The 23,663-nt window shown below is 34.5% G+C and overlaps 1 protein-coding gene and 1 pseudogene across 6 annotated transcripts in view; one reads left to right on the top strand and one right to left on the bottom strand.

Annotated features, from left to right (window-relative positions):
- Positions 1–23,663, bottom strand: part of DOCK3 (dedicator of cytokinesis 3) — a 290,877-nt gene that overhangs the window by 231,414 nt on the left and 35,800 nt on the right. For all 6 annotated transcript variants that reach the window (XM_036218582.1, XM_036218583.1, XM_036218586.1 and 3 more), the window contains exon 2: positions 4,903–4,986. In XM_036218582.1, the coding sequence (XP_036074475.1) occupies positions 4,903–4,986 (84 nt within the window). The remainder of the gene's footprint in view (positions 1–4,902; positions 4,987–23,663) is intronic.
- LOC118602425 lies at positions 11,859–11,977 on the top strand (annotated as a pseudogene).

Here is a 23,663-nt window from a genome sequence, read left to right as displayed (position 1 = left end):
TGTGTTATTCTGTTTCTCTGGAAAACTCAGACTAATACAGAGCACATAAACATTTCTGCTTTGCCAACTCACTCGGTTTTAGGCTTTGTCAACAGACATTACTAATGGGGCGCTGAGAGGCCGCAGCAGGAAGCGGCTTTCCTTCTTAGTCTGGGGTGCTGCTGCTTCGCACTGCCAGCAGCCGAGCCAGCTGACTGGCATGTTGGAAGCCCAGTAGTGCTTGCCTCAGCCACCTTAACGGACAAGCTACACTTCTTATTCTCTGGACGTTTCTCCGTCTGAGAAGATGCACCTATGGACCAGCTCTGGCTCACTCACACTTTCCCGTAAGATTTTCTGCTACCCCACAGGTTGCTCCTGTGGACCAGCCCTAATCCGTGACCTCTGGCAAATTTCACGATAAACAAGCTACATGTTCCTATGGCAGCCATGATAGTTCCAAAAGGACCTGAATCTTAGCCTTGAGGTGGCAAAGTTATTCTTTTAAATTCCTAGTTCCTTGCTTGTCAGCTCTTCCTCAGCCCTAGAAGTAGTAGCTGATTTCTGCATTTGCTACCTCTGTGTCCCTTTGAGCTTCTTTAACCCTTTGAGTAGTTAACCACTTTTTAGTAGTTAACAATTATTTATAATTTTAAATATACCCTATTTAAATAATTAGTGTGATTTCTGTCTCCTAATTGGATCATGACTGATTCACAATATACTTTTGATATTTTTTATTCTAATCTTTTTCTTAATATTGATGGTGGAATTTAAAACCTCATAATGATTTGATGAGGATAGCTTAAAAAACACTTCTTTAAGGTATAAACTTTGACATTAAACTGCTGGGTCACAGGATTATCTACATCTAACTTCGTAAGACATCAGCAGTGTATAAGCATTACAACTAAAACGTATCTCTGCCAACATTTGAATATACCAGGCATTTTAGTCTTCTCAAACTAACGTGTGTGGAATTGTCCATCATTCTGGTTTTAACTTGCTACTCCTTGACTGTTGACAAGATTAAGTATTCCTGTGAAGTCCCTGATCGTATTTTTGTTCACTTTTCCATTCATTTACTATTTATTTTCATTGGTTTATAAGAGTGCTTTTACATTCTCGTTGTTTGTCAGTTATATCACTGAAAAACTTTTTTCTAGTCTCTAATGTGATTTTTTTGTCCTTTTTTTACGTTAATCCATTACACTGGTGCATAATTTATACAGTGAAATGCAGACTAAAACGTACAGTTCTATGAACTCTGACAAATGTAACACCAATGTAGCCCAGATTTCATCAAGACAGAACTTTTCAATCACCTTGAAAGTTCCCTCATGCCTGTTCTTCAGTCAATCCTCTCCCAGAAAAAAACCACCATTCTGATTTCTATCACTACAGATTTATAATTTTGTTTGTTCCTGAATTTCATATAAATGAAATCATACAGAATATAATCTTTATATCTGGTTCTTTTGTTCAACATCATGTTTTTAAGATTCATCTATGTTACTGCATCTTTATACTATTATCAATTTTTTACAAAGTTCTTTATTCTTAAGTAAATTTTTATTGCTATGTAACATCTGTAAGTGTGCAAATCATTAGTCTACGGCTAAATACATTTTCGAGGCATATGCACACATATGCCCCCCACTCAGATAAATATCGGCAGCATCCCAAAAGCCATTTTTGTCTCTTCCAGTCACTAGTGCACACACACACCCTTAAATTAAATGCAATAGGGAAAGAAAATAGATAAATTGTTACTACACACAACGATATTACAGATACGCTCTTGGCAAAAGAAACAGATATGAGTGGCTATTTAACAACTATTTTGACAAATATCACCAGCTCTTAGTTTTCATTGGTTCTCTACTTTATATACATGGAACCGTAACAGCATGAGCACTTACATCTGGCTTCTGTTGTCAAAAGTGTATCTGTGATATTTGTCTGTATCATGTGTAACAATTCATTTTTTCCTCTATGTATCACAATGCATTATATGTATATACCACACTTTACCGACTCTACTGCTGCTGAACATTTTGTTTTTTTCCCAGTTTGCAATAATTATGAATAAAGCTGCTACATTTTATACATGTATTTTGCTTTTGAATTTGCACCTATGAGCAAAATTGCTGAATCATAAGATACATGTACATGCCGGCACCCGAGCCAGCTGACTGGTCTTTCGAAGCGATTATCCCATTTTCTCTCCCGCTCGCAGTGCACAGGATTATCAGCTGTTCCTCACCGGCACTTGGTATCGCCAGAGTTTTGAACTGTAGTCATTCTAGCAGCTATGTGGTGGCATATCACTGTGGTTTTATTTGCATTTCCCTGATGACTGATATTAAACATTTTTCCATATGTTTATGAGCCATTAGAATATGTTTCATGAGAAGCCTTCTCCTTATTTTTCTTTTGGATTCTCTAATTTTTTTATTTAAAAAATCTTTAAGTATAATTGGTATACAATCTTATATTGGTTATATTAGTTTCAGGTGTACGATACAGTGATTTGACATTTTCCTAACTTAGAATGTGATCGCCCATTAATTCTAGTAATTATCTGTCACTGTGTAAACCTGCCCTAATATTACTGACTATATTCCCCTTCCCTTTTCATCCACTCGCCACCCACTTCCTTCTGGTAACCATCCCTTTGGTCTGTTTCCATGAGTCTTTTCATTTTGTTTTTTGTTCTTTAGATTCCACATATTGGATTGTCTTATTTTTGATTGATAGTAGTTAAACAGAAGTTCTTTGTCAAATCTCTATCTCACCCTGACTTGCCTTGTCCTTCCGCTTTATGGTATATTTTGATCAGATCTTCCTTTTAATAAAGTATAATTTATTTTTCCCTTTGTGTTCAGTGTTTTTGGATCTTTATAAAAGATCTCTGTCTACCCCAAAGTCAAAAAGAATATTTTCTTATGCTTCCTTCAAGGTGCATTACTGGTTTACATCTCACACTTAGCTCTATTATCCATCTAAAATTGGGTTTGGGGTATATGCTGTGAAGTAGGGATCAAGATTCACTGCTTTGACTATTGAACCAATACTATTTATTTAATAGGTCATCCTTTTTCCTTCCAATTGGTCCAGCATCATATACTATAAAGAACATCATTCTCCCACTGCACTGTACTTATCACCTTTTTTCATATATCACTGGACGATATACATGACAGTCTTGTTTCTAGACCCTCTACCTTGTTTATTTATTCCATTTTTGCCCCAAAACTATAATGTCTTAATTTGTAATAAATCTTGATATCTGGGTGTATAAATCCTCCAGTTTTATTATCTTCTTCATGATTGTCTTAGCTCTTTGTAACCTTTCACATTTTCATATAAATGTTAGAATCAGCTGTTCAATTTCTACACCAAAAAAAAAAAAAATCTGATGAATTTTTATAGGGATTGTAGTAAACCTAGATCAATTTTGGGAGAACTGACACCTTTACAACAGTGAGTCTTTCAATCCATAAATATGATAAATCTTTTCATTTACTTAGATATTCTTTAATTTCTATCAATAATATTTTTGTAGTTTTTAATAGAGATGTCTTGTATTTTTTATTAGATTTATTTCTAGGTATTTTATGTTTGTGATACTATATAAATAGCATTCTTTAATTCATTTTCTAATTCTTTGTTACAACCACAAAGAAAAATGTATATTTAAAATATCATCAAACTTGTAGCCACTAAACTTGCCAAATTCCCTTGATTATTATCAGTTTTTTCTATAGATTCTATTTAATGTTCTACATTCACAATTTTGACATCTACAAATGATAGTTTCAATTTTATCTTTTTATTCCTTATGCATTTTATCTTTCTTATCTTACTGCACTAGCTAGTATCGCCAGTACCACGTTCAACAGATATGGTGAAAACAGGTATCCCTGTCTCCTTTTTATCTCAGTGAAAAATCCTTCAATGTGTCACAACTGAATATGATACTTGCCATAGGCTTTTTAGTAGATGTCCTTTGTTGGATTAAGAAAATTGCCTTCTATTCTTATTTTGCTAGTAAAAAGTGCTTTAAACCAAGCACTAAATTTTCATCATGAAGGGGGTTGATTTATATTTCTGTTTTAAGAAAAATTTAAATAAGTGCTGCACCAGAGCTCCCTTTCCAGAAAAGTGCACGCCCAAACTTACATGGTTCCTTGGGTCATGGTAGCCAACTGGATCAGAGCTCCACTTTCATGTGCACTGTCGCCACAGCAACACAGCAGCATTCCAGCTCTGTTTTATAATCTGAGATGGCTTCCAGTCATGCTGAACTGCTAGCCTAGGCTGCTCAGGTTATTTCCTACGGTATTAATTTTGTTTTTGCCAGTGCTCTGATTTTGTGTGACTTCTCTTAACTTTATTTTCCCATATATCTTGTTGATTTGAATGCACTATTTTGAAGAATGTTATTTTTCAATAATACATAAATGTTATAGCAGAAATACCCATATATGTCACAGGAAAGGATAATAATCGAGCCGAACTTCATTTGAGCATGTTTATTGCCTTGTTTTAATTATGACTAATCATGCCCGGCCAATCACACAGAAACCTACAAAAGCACTGATACGATTCAATTCTATTCAAATGCATCTAAGCATGGTGGAAGATTATCTATTTGACTTAGGAAATCAAAAATAATCATTTGACATAGTATGTAAAAATCATTTTCTGACAGCCAACAAGTTATTTAATTGTTGCTATGAGAGTCAAAATAGTTCGTACCTTTATGAAACACAGATCAAGAAGTATTTTATAACAGTATATTATAATGTGGTTAGTTATGGCTTCAAAATGATTGCTTATAATCTGTTACCATATCTATATAGTATAAAACAAATATCCCAAATGATCACTATTTGTGTGTTTTATAGGTCCACTTACCTTCACATTTTTCAAGAATCTGGACCGTTTCTCCTATTTCTAAGACCAACCCTTGAGGGACAGATCCTCGAAAACTGCATATCACTAGAAAAACAAGGATAAATACATCAATTAGCATTTTTAAATACTGAGACAGGGTCAGTGTCCTTGAATTTAAGTACTAAATCTTCTTAAATATATACGTTCCCTTTTTAACTAATTCATCTCTCAAATACATAAACCCCTAATCAATATTTTGAAAGGTGATGTTAAGTAGTTCCGGATATTGAAGTATACTTTAGCAAAATTACTATTCCTGAGTGGTATGTGCATGCGTGTGAAAGTATCTGTAAACATATTCTCTCTCTCCTTTAGTATGACTTGTGTGTCCTTTCTGGGCAACTGTGCATCAATTATTTAAGAAAACACTAACACAGGAAGCTTCTATCTACTATAAACAAATAGATATTTTTACAAAGAATCACAAAATAAATATGATTCTGCTCTGAGAAACAGAATCCCCATAATAAAAATGGAAACAAAAATTAATGAAATAAAAAGCAAATATATAAGAGATGATCTATAGATATCAAAATCCCATCTTTTTTTTAGAAAATTGATAAATTGATTTCAAAATTTATATAAGATTTCAAAGAACCAAGAATAACCTTGTCAATATTACAGAACTTATATTACCATATATCAAGCATTATAATCTAAAATTGGTTCTTTGAAAACACTAACACTGATAGACACCTAGGCAAGACCAAAAAAAAAAAGGTTATACGTTATCGATTATCATAAATCAAAACTTTAAAATATTAATGTAATTAATAAATTATATATAAAATATTACAAAAAAACTTTATACCAACAGAGTTTAAAATTCAGAATAGATGGATAAGTTTATAGAAAGATAAAACTCATTAAAAACTGACAGACATTAGAAACTGGAATAGTCTTATATCTAATCACTTTTAATTAAAGTGATTCTTTAATTAAAATCTTCACACAAATAAAATACCAGTTCCTGTTACTTTACCAGTAAATCTGTCCAAACATTAGAGGAAGAAACAACACCAATCATAAACTCAGTCAGATAATAGGGAAAGAGGAATTCATTTGGAACTCAGCATGATAAAACCTGACAAGGACATTATAAGAAAGGAAAGTTATAGGTCAATCTCTCTCATGATCAAAAATGCAAAAATCTTTTCTAAAAAAATCAAAAGCAAATCAAATCCAATTATATATAAAAAGAATGATACATCATAACCAACTTGGGTTTATTACAGAAATGCAAGATTGATTTAATATTAGCAAATCAATAAAAGTAAAAATCATATGATCTTCTCTATAAATACAAAAGAGGCAATTGATTAAATACAATATCCCCTCATAACTAAAATTCTTAACAGACTAAGAATTGAAGGGAACTGCCTTAATCTGATAAAGGTTATGTACAACGTGTACATAGCAAACATTAAACACTTTGGTGAAATACTGTACATTTTGTCGCTAAGGTTAGGAACAAGAAGAGGATGTCCACTGTCATTTCTATTCAGCCTTGCACTGGAGAGGCAACAGTGCAAATTCAGCAGAAAAAAGAAATGAAAGGTATGTATAATGACTAGAAACAAAGAAATAAGAGTCATTATCTACAGGTTTGAATACGTACTTAAAAATCTGAAAGAACATAGAGCTAAACTATAACAGAATATGTGAGTGTAGCAAGGTTTCTAGATACAAGGTGAATTTTTTAAGTCTTTGTAGAAACAAACAATTAGAAAATGAAATGTTTTAGAAATATACCATTTATAACAGCATTAGAAATGCCAAGTAATTATTTAAAAATCTAAGAGACATATGGAAGAACTCTTTACAGAAAGCTGTTAAGATATTACCATAAAGATATTAAAAGCCTAATAAATAAAGGTATACATCATATTAATGGATTGCGAGACTCATAGTATATAGATTTTCCCCAAATTTATCATTAGAGTCTATGCAATCCCAACCAAAAACAAGTGTATTAATATATTAAATAATATAGAAAAAATCTCTATTAACTAAAGCAAAGAAGTGCTAATTTTAATTATGTTTACACATCTGAAAACTATTAACCAAGTTTTCATTAGTGCTTGATGTAAATGGTAAAGTAGATGAAAATTTCAAAAAAGTAAAATTTAAATTTCAAAAACAAGAAAAATCTGAGAAACTTCACAGCCAAGAGCCGTCTAAGATGTGAAAACTAAATAGATAGTGGTACCCCAGCTTGAGGTGGGGAGAGCCTAAAGAATCTGAATAAAGTACAGGCTTTAGTTAATAATGATGCATCAACATTGGTTCACTGTGACAATGTGTCATATTAATGTAAGATGTTAACAAGGGAAACTGGGTATAAAGTATGTAGAAATTGTAGTATCTTCACAATTTTTCTAAAACATGAAACTTCCATAGCAAAAAGTTTATTAAAGATAAAAACATTTCAGTTCAAATCTTAGCCTTGTCATTTACTAGCTGTGTAGGCAGATACTTAACCTATCTGAACCTCATTTTCTCATGAACAAAATGGTCATCAAATCATTTAAGTTACAGTCATTATGGCATTAATGGAAAAAAATACATATTATTAACAGAATACCACAATGCCAGGCTTATAGCTGGTATATGACAAACTGAGGCCATTATTTGCAGGGCAAAGACATTACATACACTGCAAAAAAGTCTTCATGCCTTGACTGAATCAATGAGTTGTACTAGTTAATTCTATTAAAGGTGTTGTTGGGAGATTCCCACAACAAATATTTGGGACAACATCTTATTCTTACCAGCTTGGTACAACAAAAACTATAGGAACTGGCCAGTAAATACTATTAAATACATAATGACTGACTTCCTGTTAGGCTATAGAAGAAGGTTATGACAGACCACTGCTCCTGATATATCTATCTTTAAAATAATAATAATAATAAAAAACACATGTTTTGTAGAGAGATCGAAGAACTGTGAACATAGGGAGATTTAAGAAACTAAATTTCAGAAAAGATAACCTCTTCTTAGGTGAAAAGAGAAAGTAAACTACTCCAGACATTTGAGACATGGACAGATCAAGTCTGCCACAAAGGGACTCTTGCTAGACTCAAAAGAAAACAGTGAAGTTCTTAAGAAATATGTAAGGCGGCACAACACAGCAGAATCTGGAAGAGTCCAAAGTGCAGAGCTAGTACTCCCACATACCGCTTAATTTCCAGAAGAAAAACTCTTGCTGAGTGAGTAGATAGAAGGCTAGAAAGGAAGAAAGAGGTCTCTGGTTTCACGTACCAAAAGTCCTACTAGAAGAAGAAACCTACCATACACACACAATAAATCACACTCTCAAGAAAATTTGAAACCAGTGGCAAACTTAAAGTAACTGATGGTAAGACCTAGCCCCAACCCAGCTCAAAACACCCTTGATGTGGAAAAACACATGCCTTCTCTGGGGGAAATGATATTCGCTTCAGTCTCTATTGCACGTATAAACACTAGGCCCAGCATGAAATCTGAGATAATATACTGAAAGAACTGAAAATGTGGCCCATACTCAATAAAGTCCTCGAATGACCCAAATGTTGATATCAGGATAAGAGAATTTTAAATGACTAATATCAACATATTGAAGAATTAATAAAAGATGGACAAAATAAATGGAAGAGGAAATTTAACACTTTTAAATCTCTAAGTTAAAAAAAATAGAATTTAAAACTAAAAATTTTAATATTAAAAATTTCATATTCACTGATTGGGCTTAACAAGAGAATGAACGGGGCTGAAGAAAGTATGAGTGAACTCCAAGACAGGACAATAGAAATTATCCAAACAAAACTATAAAAATTTAAAAAGAATGAAATAAAAAATATAACAAATATGTTAACTAACAGCATTTCCAACCCATGTATAATTCGAGTCTCAGAGGGGAGAGAGAGAATAAAGCAGAAGTATTAGAAGAGATAACGGCTAATAATTTTCCAAAGATAAGATGCTTACATTAGAAAAAACAAATCTCAAATCTCAAATCAATTATCTAACATCCCACCTTATTAAGAAGAATAAGAAGCAGTTTAAATCCAAAGAATACAAACAGAAAGAAACGAAAAAGATATTAGCTACAATCAATGACATAAAAAAGATCAAACGGGTGAAAAAAAAAATCAATGAAACCAAAAATTGGTTCTTTGAAAAGATTTCTATAATTGATAAACCCCTAGCCAGAGTGACTCAAAAAAAAAAAAAAAACTTTTACAGAGACTTCCACAAGAATGCTCTTAGCAACTTTGTTCACAATAGCCCAGAACTGGAAACAACCCAACTGTTCAACAAAAATAGAATAGCTAAAATACAGGATGCTGATACAACCCAATGCCACTTAGCTATAAAAAAATAAAAATCAACTGATACAGGAAACACAATGGATATCACGATCATTATGCTAAGCAAAAACGTTAGATGCAAAAGTGTACATACCACATAGTTCTATTTACAAAAAGATCTAAAAGGGGCTAAATTAATGTGAATAAAATCTGAACACCAGTTGCCTCCAGAGGAATATGGATTAAGCACAAAAAGAACATTCTGGGAAGACAGAAACAGTGCTGGGGAGTGGGTTACATAAGTCAAAACTGTACAATTAAGACTTCTGAAATTCAGTACATGTGAATTGTACCTCGAAATGGATCAAAAACTGAATGTAAGAGCTAAACCATAACATTCTTAAAGAAAATACAGAAGCCTCCATGACCTTAAACTAGTCAATGCTTTCTTATATATAACATCAAAATCATAAGCAAGAAAAGAAAAAAATTAAACTTCATCAGGCTTAAAAACTTATGTGCTGAAGGACACGATCAAGAAAGTGAAAGAGGACACCCGGGGAATGGGAAATTTCTGCATATCAAACACAGCAGGTCCCTCAACAGTTTCATTCGACATCTTTTCATAACTTTGATGGGGTGGGGGGAGGAATCGCTCCTTAGGCAGGACCACTGTCCATGTGGAGTGTGCACGTTCTCACCATGTTTTCTCCAGATACTCTGGTTTCCTCCCACATCCCAAAGATGTGCACGTTAGGTTAACTGGAGTGTCTAAACTGTCCCAGTATAAGTATGACTGTGTGTGGGTTTGTGGGGGTGGGTGTGTGAGTGAGCCCTATGATGGAATGGTATCCTGTCCAGGGCTGGTTCCTGCCTTGTGACCTGAGCTGCCAGGACAGGCTCTAGCCACTCATGACCCTGAAATTAAATAAGCAGGTTGGAAAATAATCATCTTACCTGTTATTAATTTTTCTTAAATGTATGTATAACACATTTATTTCAATGTTTAATATTAAAAGTATTTTTGAGTCTTTATTTAGATGTTTGGTGATTTTTGTGACCAGAAATATGCCATAGAAACTTAACTCTTGTTTATATCAATTAGCCTATAATAAAATTGGTTTCATTCTGTCATTTCACTTAAAGTCAGTTTCCAAGAACCTATTGACAACATTCCGTAAGGACTTACCATACAGTATAAGAATTTCACACTAGAATAAAGAATTTTTATAATTCAACAATAAAGAAAAACAATTTAAAAATAGACAAAGGTTCTGAATAGACATTTCCCTAAAGAAGATACACAAATGGGCAATAAGAAATAGCCAAAGCAATCCTGAGAAAGAAAACGAAGTTGGAGGTATCATGTGCCCTCATTTCAAACTATAGTACAAAGCTATAATAATCAAAACAATAAGATACAAAATAGACACACAGAATGGAAAGTAATAGGAAGCCCAGAAATAAACCCTTGTTTACATGGTCAATTAATGAGACAGACAGAGAGAGACAGAGAGAGACAGAGAAACTGGATCACTGCCTTACACAATATACAAAAATAAACTCAAAATGAATTAAAGACTTAAATGTTAGGACCTGAAACCATAAAACTCCTAGAGCCAAACATAGGCAGTGAACTCCTTGACATGGGTCTTAGTAACATATTTTAGATATGTCTCCTCGCTCAGGCAAGGGCAACGAAAGTAAAAGTAAACAAAGGGACAACATCAAACTAAAAAGCTTCTACACTGCGAAGGAAACCATTAACAAAATGAAGAAACAATCTACTGAATGGGAGAAGATATCCATAAATTATACATCTGATAAGGGGTTAATATCCAAAATATATAAGTAACACCTTAGTTATATTAATGGTGGTTGAACATACACATGGAGCAGAAAAAGGCTTAGTTGTACAAATAAACAAAGTTTGTGAAAATATAAGATATTTAAAACCAATCGCTATTCATTGTATTATTCATCAGCAAGCACTTTGTAGAAAATGTATGACTCTTCCACGTATCACTACCATTAGTCAATAATGAGCTTCATTTGCTCATGGACTTGACCATGTTTATTTCTGCAAATTTTTATAAGAAACAGAATATCTTGACTTGTTCAAGTGCACAGCATCAGGATGGCTAGTAGCAATCAAATTTTATGGCAAATTTACTGAGCTCAGAACTGTGACTGAAATTTTTCTGACTGAGAACTGCATTCTTAATAAATGCAACTTAAAGCCATGCTTATTTTTGAAACTTAGAGTAAAGTCATTTCTATGGCAACCTAAATCACAACTAATATCAAGCTGCTTATACATGCCCATACTGTCAAAAGTTCAAATAAGAAGCAGGATCTCCATTCTCAAATTTGCAGCAAATACATTTTTGTGCTCAAAGTACAGTTCCTGCAGAGTTTTTAAACTGCAATGCACTGCGAAGAAAATTTCCATATTTCAAAATCCATTTAATGGTGCAACTAAGGAACTTCCACCCAACCAAGAGTTGGAAGTACTTTAATCTGCAATGTAATGACATGCTATATGGCAAATAACAAGAAAAGGTATTAAATTCCATAAATGCCTTCAAAGTGATGAAGAGTCTCAAATTAAAATATTTACCTATTGTCTACAGCCATGCTACCCTGAACAAGCCCAATCCTATCTGATCTCAGAAGCTAAGCGGGGTCGGGCCTGGTTAGTACTTGGGTGGGAGACCACCTAGGAAGACCAGGTGCTGTAGGCGTAAATAATAACAAAAAAATAATAATAAGAGATTGTAAGCTGACAAGGTCCTTGCAATCTATGAGGTCAACCAAGGGTTGCCTTGCCTAAAAAAATAACTTAATAAAAAATTTTTAAAAATATTCAGCTATGAACTGACATCAGTATTTGGCAATACCTATCTGTCTGAAAAAGTATTTATGAAGATAAAAAACAAAATCTCATTATGAATCTGCATTAAGAAATGAACTGCAACAGCTTTTGATCATAAGGAACATTAATGTTGAACACCAATTAAACGAAGTGTTAACCTACTCATTAAATGTATGTAACCAAAGGATTTGTGCTCAGTTATGTTTTGAATTTCATCAATAAAAGGTGCATAAATTTGCTTCCTTTCTTGTTGTATAACTACCTCTAAATGTCCTCAATTTTGCCTCCTGGCCAATAAAGTTTAAAATGTTTACTATCTAATCCTTTAAAGAAAACATTCCCAGTCTAAAGAAAAAATAGTACCAATGTACTGAATATTTGTAGTATTTTGAAAAGCAAATGTGTGACAAAAGCTAGCACCAAGTACAGGAGGGAGAAATTTATAGTGTTGTAGGTCATAACACCACACGGGAATTTAATATTTGTTCACCGATTGCCTCTACTTTATGATCACTAGGTAGTTTTTTGCCTCTTCACTAATGTATTTTAGAACTATAAAACACACTCTTCTTTCAAATAATTCAAAAAGCTTCCTATGAGTTATCATTTTCCCTTTGACAACTTCCCTAGAAACAGGAAAGAAAAGTAAAAGCACAAAATTCAATCAAAATGTATCAAAAACCTAAATATAATACATGAAACAATAAATTACATAGAAAAAAAACATAGGTACTAAACTCGTGGACCTTAGTTTTAGAGAGGATTTTATGTATTTGACCTCAAAGGCAAGGGAAGTAACAGCAAACATAAATGAATGGGACTATATCACACTAAAAAGCTTCTGCACAGCAAAAGAAACCATCAACAAGACAGTGGCAACCAACTGAATGGGAGAAGATATTTGCAAACGACACCTCCACTGAGGGGCTAATAGCCAAAATATATAAAGAACTCGTACAACTCAACAATAAAAAAAACAAACAATCCGATTAAAAATGGGCAAAGGACCCAGACAGACACTTCTTCCAAGATGACATACGACAGCCCACAGACATATGAAAAGATGCTCAGCTTCACCAGCGCTTAGGGAAATGCAAATTAAAACCACAATGAGATAGCCGCCTCACACCTGCAAGAATGGCTGTCCTCAACGGCACAGGTAATAACCAGTGTTGGAGAGGTTGTGGGGGAAAAAGAACCCTCGTGCACTGCTGGTGGGAATGCAAATTGGTACAGCCACTGTGGAAAACAGTACGGAGAGTCTTCAGAAACTTAAAACTAGAATTACCATATGACTCAGCGATTTCTCTGCTGGGTATCGACCCCCCAGATTTAAAAACATTTACACGTAAAGCCGTATGTGCCTGATGTTCACAGTTTTGGAAAGAGGTGTTCACTATAGAGTGGTTTGTAAAAGTATCTATCCTAATTAGCCTCTGGCCTTAAACCAGAGACAAACACAGCTACAAATAAGCTAACTCTCCCAAGCTATTTACAGGGCCTGGTAGGGGAGAAAAGACATAGCTTTTATTTCTTTTCTTTCAATTTCCTTTTTCCCTAAACATAATCCTTCCTTCCCTATTCCCATTTCCCCGTGCTATGCTACCCATGAGAAATGTACTTCCAACAGAAAGTGAGTGATAAAAAGCATATCATCTACAGCTCTGCAAACTTTAAATGTTAAATTGCCTTAGGATGTGGAAGCAGAACAAGATGTTAATTAAATGTTTGTAATAAGGAAAGACTATTTAAAGCTATATCTATACAGGCTATGGGAGGAGGTGAGCATTAATAGAAAGAAACTAATCGATGAAGGCCTTCTACCATCTTGAGCACCTCCCTAGGCATATCGAACACATTCCATTTAATAAGGAATGGAGGGACAGACAGTTATCAGTAGGAGAAACTTAAATGGCAGCCTCCTAAGAGGCCAAAAAGACAGCATTACTTGTTACAATAAATGAGAAGTCATTCCAAGAGAGTTCATCTGACTCATAAGTCACCCCAATCTATCCTTCATAATTAATCCCAAAAATAACCAACCTAAGTAATTAGCTTTTAACTGTAGAACTTCCCAAAGACCAAGATGCTGATGTTCCCATTTAAGACAATACTGCTAGTAGCAGAATATACAAGTGTATCAGAAGGCAATTTGGTAAGCAAAAAGTCCTTGTGTAACGGGGTGGAGAGTTGAGAGGAGATATTTCGGCCAAGTCATGCATACCCTAAAAGCAACGACCTTATCCCACCACACAGCATTATTCTCCAGAGACTATATTTAGTTCCAAAAAACTTAGGTCTCTCTTCTTCGAAGCTCACATAAACACTACCAACATCCGGCTCTTTGGAGCCCTCTTTTCCACACTGCTGACTGACCAACACGTTTTGTTCATTCCTTCCCCAGTTGTGACCACACTGCAGTCTTTGCTCCCTAGAGAGGACATCCCACGACCTTTGGCACCTTACATAACCTCTTGGTTTCCCTGGCCCCCATAGCGGTTATTGACATCCACTGTGGGAAGTCACTAGTTTAATTTTCAGAAGTCAACTTCACAAAACTGAATTCTTTCCCTTTATGATCTTACCACTTTCAAGACTGTACTGAAGGGTCTAGTCAGTCAAGCAAGAAAAATAAAAAACATTCAAATTAGAAAGGAAGAAGTTAAACTCTTTGCAGATGGCATGATTATCAAATGGAATCTACCAAAAAAGTTACTAGAACTAATTAATAAGTACATTTAGTAAGGTTACACGATACAAGATCACTATACAAATAGTAATCATTTGTCTATATACTAGCAGAAAACAGAAAAGATTTTTTAAGAAAATACCATTTAATATAATGTCAAAATATGAAGTATATAGGGATAAATATGACAAAATAAATGAAAAATCTATACACTGAAAACTATAAAATATTTCTAGGAGAAATTAACAAAATGAATAGAGAGATATGCCTTGTTCATTGATTGAAAGGCTTTATATTATTAAAATTACAGTGTTCTCCTAATTGACCTATAGATTCTTTTTTTTTTTTTTTGACATTGACAAGCTGATTTTTAAAATCGAATTGAAATGAAAAAACATAGAACAGCCAAAACAACTCTGAAAAAGAAAAAAGTTGGGAGACTAATATTACCTGATTTCAAAAATTATTATAAAGCTACAGTAGTCAAAATAGTGTAGCATTAATGTAAAGACAGACTAATAGATCAGTGGAACAGAATAGTGTCCAAAAATAAACCCACATATATACAGACAGCTGATTTTTTACACAGATACAAAGACAATGCAGTGGGGAAAGGATAGGCTATCCAACAAATGGTGCCGGAACAACTGGATGTCCATATGAAAAAACGAATTTTGATTCACACCTTGTACAATATTGTTTTAAAAACTTGAAGTGGGTAACAGACCTAAATATAAACCCAAGACTGCAAAACTTCCAGAAGACAACATCAAAGAAAATCACTGGGACCTTGGGTTAGGCAAATATTTCTTAGATAAGACACTGCAAGCAGAATCTGTAAAAGGACAAACTGATAAATTGGACATCAGGAAAATGGAACAGTTTTGCATTTTGAAAGACACTTAAGAGAATGAAAAGACAAGGCACATGCTATAAGAAAATCTTTACAAAGCATATATCTAATAAAGGACTTATGTTCCAAATATATGAAAAAAAATTCTTAAAAACCAACAGTAAGAGTGATGCCACACACAGCGGCAGCACAAGTTGGTGCCTCCACTGGAAGAACGAGAAAGCTGGCAAGAAATTACCAGAATCGACTATCTGGGAACTCTGGAACCTACCTGGACACTTACAACAACCTGAGGGTACTCGGTAACAAAGGGATGAGGAGAAAAGTTGCTGCTCTTGGGCAGGAAAACAATGTGCACGCATCGGCGATCACGGCCCATTCCACGGGCTCTATTTGGCTGGGAGAACAGTAGCCCACCTTCTTGGAGCAGCTGCCTGATGCCAGGGCAGACAATGTGGACCTTGTCCTCCAAAAATTCAGTGTTAACACATTTTGGATGGTCTGGCAGATCCCTGAAGAACCAGTGCAGATGTCTGCCTTGCTTGTGACTCAACTCCATTCACAATAGCATCAAAAAGAATAAAATACTAGGAATAAATTTAACCAGAGGGGCACAAGACTTGTACACTGAAAACGACACAACACTGCTGAGAGACATTAAAGAAGACCTAATCAAGTAGAAACCCCAGGTTCATGGACCGGTAGGATTAATATTATTAAGATGACAATACTACCCGAAGCAATCTACAAATTCAGTGCAATCTTTATCAAAACCCAAAAGGTATTTTTTGCAGAAATGGAAATGCCCATTCTGAATTTCAAGAGACCTCCAAATAGCCAAAACTCTTGAACAAAGTTGGACAGCTCACACCTTCCATTTTCAAAACATACAAAAAACCAAAAGTAATCAAAACAATGTGGTATTGGCATAAGGATAGACATATAGATCAATGGAATATAATTAAGAGCCAGAAATGAATCCTAACACATGCAGTCAATAGATTTTAACAAAGGTGCCAATACCATCGAATGGGGGCGGAGTGGGGGGAGGCTGTTCAGCAAATGGTGCTGGAAAAACTGAACATCCACATGCAAAATAATGAAGTTGGATCCTTATACCACATACAAAAATGAATCAAACTCCTAAATATAAGGACTAAAACTAAACTATCAGACTCTCGACATTAGCTATACCAATGATTTCTCAAATATGACACCAAAAAAACAACAAAATAAAGTAGGTAAATTGGACTTCATCAAAATTAAAAGCTTTTGTGCATTGAGGGATACCATAAAAGAGTGAAAAGATAGTCCACAGAACAGTTTAAAAAAAAAAAACATTAATATACAGATATATAAAGAACTACTACAACTCAGCAAAAGTAAAAATAAACAATTCAAAAATGGGCAAAGGACTTTAACAGACATTTCACCAAAGAAAATACAAAAAGCACATGAAAAGATGCTCAGCATCATTAGTCATTAGGGAAATGCAAATCAACCCACAAAATACCACTTTACACCTACTAGGAGAGCTATTATTTTCTTTTTAAAAAAAGAAAATAGTAAGTGTTGGCAAGGATGTGGAGAAATTAACACCCTTGTGTATTGCTGGTGAGAATGTAAAATGATACAGCTGCTATGGGAAACAACTTGGCAGTTCCTCAATAAGTTAAACACAGAATTACCATGTGATCCAAGAATTCCACTCCTATATATACAGTCGACCTTGAACAATGCAGGTCTGAACTGCACAGGTCCAATTATACACACGAATTTTTTCAATTGATCTGACCGTGTTGTTCAAGAGTCAACAGGTGATTAGGAATCTGCATATGCAGAAGGCTGACTAAACTACATGCAGACTTTCAGCTGCAGATTGTGGGCACACTTAATTCCCTAACCCCCACATTGAGGGTCAACTGAATACCGAAAAGAACTGAAAACGGACCCAGATTCTTATGCAATAATGTTCATAGCAGTGTTATTCACAATAGCTAAAAGATGAAAACAACTTTAAGTATCTATCAACAGATTAGTCCATAAACAAAATGTCACATACACACAGGAATGCTATTCAGCCATAAAAAGTAATGGCGTATGACACATGATACAACATGAATGAACCTTGAAAACATTACAAGCGAAATAAAGCAAACAGAAAAGGACAAATATATGAATCCACATACATGAAATAGCTAGACTTGGGGTAAGGGGGCATAAGGAGCTATTGTCTAATGGGTTCACAGTTTTTGTTTGGGATAATGAAAACTTCTGGAAATAGATATGCCAATGGTTATTCAACATTGTGAATTTACCGAAAGGCGATTAAAATGGTATATTTTATGTTACATATATTTACTACAGTTTTTTTAAAAGTTACACTATGGTGAAAACAAAAACAAAGATCAATTGAAAACATGGCTTAAATAAATTAATGATTCCAAAACTTCAACAACTACAAAAGCCCAACAGTAATAAAATGTTCTAATTTTTTAAATGGGTAAAAAGATTTGAACATTCATTCCGAAGAAAGTAAACAGCACATAAAAGGATGCTCAGCATCATTAGTCACTGTGTAAATTTGAATTAAAGACACAATGACATACCACTAAACACCTATAGATGGCTAGAATTAAAAAGACTGACCATACCAAATGTGGGCAAGGATGTGGAAAAAACTGGAATTCTCATATGCTGCTAATAGAAATGTAAAACGGTACTATCATTCTGAAAGGAAGCTTCGCTGTTTCTAAAAAAAGTTAAGCTCACATTTATTATATAACCCACTCCTAAGTATTTCCCAAAAGAAAAGGAAAAAGACAACCATTCCAAAACTTATACATGAGTGTTCATCATAGCTTTATTTGTAATAGTAAAAAAATTGGAAACCACCTCTATGTCCATCAACAGATAAATGATAAACAAATTGTGGTATGTCCAGACAATGAAATACTATTCAGCAAAAATAAGGAGTGAACTATTGATACATGTGGAAATGTAGACAAATATCAAAATAATTAGGCTAAGTGAAAAGAAGCAGGCAAAAGAGTACATACAGTCTTTTTAATTTATATAAGATTTTAGAAAAGTCAAACAAATCTACAGTAACAGAAAGCAGATCGGTGGTTTGTTTGAAGATGGGCGAAGGGTCAAGTCTATTTGCCAGTCTTACAGAGAAGGAAACAAGTAACAGATTATTCCATTACCAGCCCCAGGTCACAGAACTAGTAAGAAGTAAAACCAGGATTCAAAGCCAGAACTGGGTAGTAATCAAAACCTTCCTCTTTATGCTTCTTTTGAAGAAAAAGAAGCATATGAATGAGTAGAGATCCATTCAACAAATATTATTCTATGCCAGGCATTATTCTAGGCTCTGGGAATACAGCAGTGGACAAAAGATAAAAAAATAAAAAAAAAATAAAAACCCTGCACCTGAAGAACTTAAACATTCTAGGAATATACAGTTTATAAACAAACAAAAATATATGGTATGGCTCATGGTCAAGTAAATGCTAAAGAGGAAAATAAAACAGTGCTGAGGAATGGTTGGTTTAATTTTAAAATGCAGACATGTCTGAAGGAAGATACTGTAGAATAATCAAAAGATAGTCACTGATGTGAAAATGGAGGAGCAATGACATGACGTGACTGGTCTAAAACTAAAATAAAATAAAACAAAATAAAGCAAAGTAAAAAGTTAAGCAGAGAAAGATTCATTGGTAAACTGACTTGAACCTAACAAAAAAATTTTAATTTAGTACGAGTCACTGCTATATATGTCTGTTCTGCATTAGGGACAGTTACACAATTCTCCAATAGGTCAATAAGAATATAAGACATCAAAATGATACAAACACTGCAAGAGATGAATATTACGGAAATTACTGGACTAGAAGATATTTAAAAATCAATACCTAAATCTAAATAAAAACCCAAAAACTCAAGTGAAAGAAGATGACTCAAAAGTTAGGACACAATCTCAACGTGCTGTTTATTTGGCTGGAAAACTGTCATTATGCAGTAGCGTAATTACAGAGAATTGTTTCTGCCTGGAAGTACAAAACATCTGATTAAAAATAAAAATAAAAAAACCTAGCAACCATACACTGAGATTGAAATATGATAGTTTAAGACTATTGATGGTAAGTCACAAACCCAGAAAAATTAACACAAACCAGGCTGATTAGGCACAGTAGATAAACTGAAAACAAGTAATAAAAATAAAGTAGTACTTTATTCAAGTCAGGAAAAAAATTCTACCATTTTGTAATTTGGAAACACTTCCTCACTGTAACTGACTGCACAGAAGGCCAACACTGATAAAACGCTAGGATTCAAAGGATGAATCTAATCTTCACCTATTATAGAAAACAGAATAAAGACCCTAAATCACTTCATTTAAAAACCTAACTTCATGCTTCAAGCAGAGCAAACTTGTCCGAGATTTTAATGAAAGCTACGGCTGCTCTGAGAAACATGCATATAAATTCACTGACACCATGGAAAACAGCCACTGATTTCTTTTTATTAACTGTATTGGAGTGACACTGGTTAATAAAATTATAAAGGTTTCAAGTGGACAATTCAGTAAGACATCATGTGTATATCGCATCGTGTGTTCAGTGCCCAAAGTCAAAGCTCCTTCCGTCGCCACATATTGGACTCCCTTTACCCTTACCTGCCTCCCCCGTTTCCCCTTCCCTCTGGTAACCATTAAACTGTTGTCTGTGTCCATGAGTCTCTGTTTGTCCCATTTGTTGGTTGCTTTCAGTTTTATATCCCACATACGAGTGAACCAACATGGTTCTCAACTTTTTCCGTCTGACTTCTTTCACTTAGCACGATAATCTCAAAATCCATCCGTGTTGTCACAAAAGGCAGTCTTTCATCTTTTCTTATGGCCGAGTAATATCTCCCTGTGTATATACACCACACCTTTGTCCAGTCAGCTATCAAAGGGCACTTCGATTGTCTCCATGTCTTGGCCACTGTCGATAATGCGGCTGTGAACATCAAGGCACATACAGCTTTACGGGTAAATGTTTTTAAATCTGGGGGGTCGATACCCAGCAGAGAAATCGCTGAGTCATATGGTAATTCTAGTCTTAAGTTTTTGAAGACTCTCCGTACTGTTTTCCACAGTGGCTGTACCAATTTGCATTCCCACCAGCAGTGCACGAGGGTTCTTTTTCCCCCACAACCTCTCCAACACTGGTTATTACCTGTGCCGTTGAGGACAGCCATTCTTGCAGGTGTGAGGCGGCTATCTCATTGTGGTTTTAATTTGCATTTCCCTAAGCGCTGGTGAAGCTGAGCATCTTTTCATATGTCTGTGGGCTGTCGTATGTCATCTTGGAAGAAGTGTCTGTCTGGGTCCTTTGCCCATTTTTAATCGGATTGTTTGTTTTTTTATTGTTGAGTTGTACGAGTTCTTTATATATTTTGGCTATTAGCCCCTCAGTGGAGGTGTCGTTTGCAAATATCTTCTCCCATTCAGTTGGTTGCCACTGTCTTGTTGATGGTTTCTTTTGCTGTGCAGAAGCTTTTTAGTGTGATATAGTCTCATTCATTTATGTTTGCTGTTGCTTCCCTTGCCTTTGAGGTCAAATACATAAAATCCTCTCTAAAACTAAGGTCCACGAGTTTAGTACCTATGTTTTTTTCTATGTAATTTATTGTTTCATGTATTATATTTAGGTTTTTGATCCACTTTGAGTTAATTTTGGTGTATGGTGACAGATAGTCTAGTTTCATTCTTTTGCATGTGGCTTTCCAATTTTACCAGCACCATTTACTGAAGCTTTCTTTTTTCCATTGTATGCTTTTGGCTCCTTTGTCAAAAACTATTCGCCCATATTATATGTGGGTTTATTTCTGGGCTCTCAATTCTGTTGCATTTGTCTGCATGTCTGTTTTCTGCCAATACCATGCTGTTTTGATTATTGTTGCTTTATAGTACAATTTGAAGTCAGGATTGCTTTGGCTATTCAGAGTCTTTTGTAATTCCATACAAATCTGATGAGTTTTTGTTCTGTTTCTTTAAAAAATACCATTGAGATTTTGATTAAGATTACATTAAGTTTGTATATTGCTTTAGATAACATGGCCATTTTAACTATGTTGATTTTTTTCGGTCCATGAACACAGAATATCTTTCCATTTCTTTGTATCTTCTTCAATTTCTTTTAATAATGTCTTGTAGTTTTCAGTATATAGGTCCTTCACATCTTTTGTTAAGTTTATTTCTAGGTATTTTATTCTTTTTATTGCAATTACAAAAGGAATTGTTTTTGTTCATTTCCTTTTCTGAACTTTCATTGTTAGTATATAGGAACACAATGGATTTTTGTACACTGATTTTTGTATCCTGAACCTTTACTATATTTGAGTGATTTATTAAAAGACTGCAAGAATCTAGCACTCTCAATCTTAAATTCCTGGGTCAAACATTCAAAACTAGGTCTTCGTGATTCTTTATGGGGTAAACCTCTTCAAATCCTACACTCCACTGCTATTAGTATGAAGCGTCCCAATATCTGAGAACAAATTCCTTGATGAATTACTGGGCTTGTTAAGTTGGAGAAGTTAAAAATTATTGCTTTCTCTTTTCTAGTATTTAGTAGGGCCAAAAATTTTTTAAATTCAAATTCCAAAGAACACTAGCCAAATACAAGCATATAATTTCCCTCTCTCCGAAAAAAAATTAATCCTATAACCCACAGGAGAAAGAAAATGAGAAAAGAAACAAAACCTAAATCATTTGAAAAGTTGAAAAACAGGCCTGTCTAAGAAAACCAAACTCATGCCAATAGTAGAATCAACCAATTTACACCTCAAAATCAGGAACTGGCAGTAATGATAACGCTGGCGAGAAGGAGAGAGGGAAGAGTTCAGGGAGGTGCTAAATTAGAAAGGACTGATTTCAACTTGTCTAGACTGCATTTAGATCATTAAATTCACCTCCTCCAACCGAGATTTCAGTGTGTCCCCTTTCCTCCACTCAAGAAAATGACTGGAAGTTTTTTCTCTGAAAAAGCACATGGATTTTTACTCTGCACTGAGTGACATAAGGCGCATCTGAGGTCTGGGGATAAGTATAAAAACAGGAGGGCCATGTGACATACACAGACAAAGACTCCAGCCTCTTCTGTCTGGGCTCTCAGAATGCTGGTATCCAGAACTTTTTACCCTTCAGGCATTCTCATGCTATTCGTTTAGAGTTAATAAAAAGGGCCCCAAAGACCCGACATGTTGAATAAAAATAAACCCACATAAAATAACATACTGTGAAACTTGTGAACATATTGTGAAATCTCAGAACCCTGGGAGTAGAACTGTGGTTCTAGTAGTAAGTTTCCAAACAAAAAAAAATATTATACCCAAAAGATTAGGAATCACAGACTTTTTAATACTAACACTATAAGCCAAAGGACCATGGAACAATGTTTTGAAAATGCTGAAGGAAAATGATTTCTAAAGATTTAAGATAAAATTAAGACATCCTTAGACATACAAATGTCTTATAAACAGTAGGAAAAAATGTAAACTAAAACAACCTTGAAAAACAATTTGACATTTATCTCCTTAAACCAGACCGTGCATATGCTACAACTGGGCAACTCCTCCCCGAGTCACAGACCCTAAGGAAAACGCACACGGATGCCAGGAAGCAACACGGCCAGTTAGTAACAAAAGGAAAAATAAATAAATATCGACTGACAGAGAACAGATTAATGAAGCACAATATGTTAAAACTACATATAACTCTTTAATCTTGGACACATTAATTTTTTATTTTTCAAATTATCAGTTGAAATTTTTCTTTCAGTGTATAGTTCTGTGCATTTTAGCACATGCACTGATTTGTGTTACCATCGCCACAAACATTCCATCATCTCCCCTCACAAAACTCCCTCGGGCTATGTCTACCTTCCCCACATCTCTACCCATGGCAATTGCTGATCTGTTTTTCCATCACTATGGTTTTGTCTTTTGGCAAATATCATAAAA

Source organism: Rousettus aegyptiacus, unplaced genomic scaffold (assembly GCF_014176215.1).
Source record: "Rousettus aegyptiacus isolate mRouAeg1 unplaced genomic scaffold, mRouAeg1.p scaffold_m13_p_4, whole genome shotgun sequence".
Classification (NCBI taxonomy): domain Eukaryota; kingdom Metazoa; phylum Chordata; class Mammalia; order Chiroptera; family Pteropodidae; genus Rousettus; species Rousettus aegyptiacus.
Note: the sequence above shows the minus strand (reverse complement) of the source record. Positions and strands in the feature narration are given on the sequence as shown.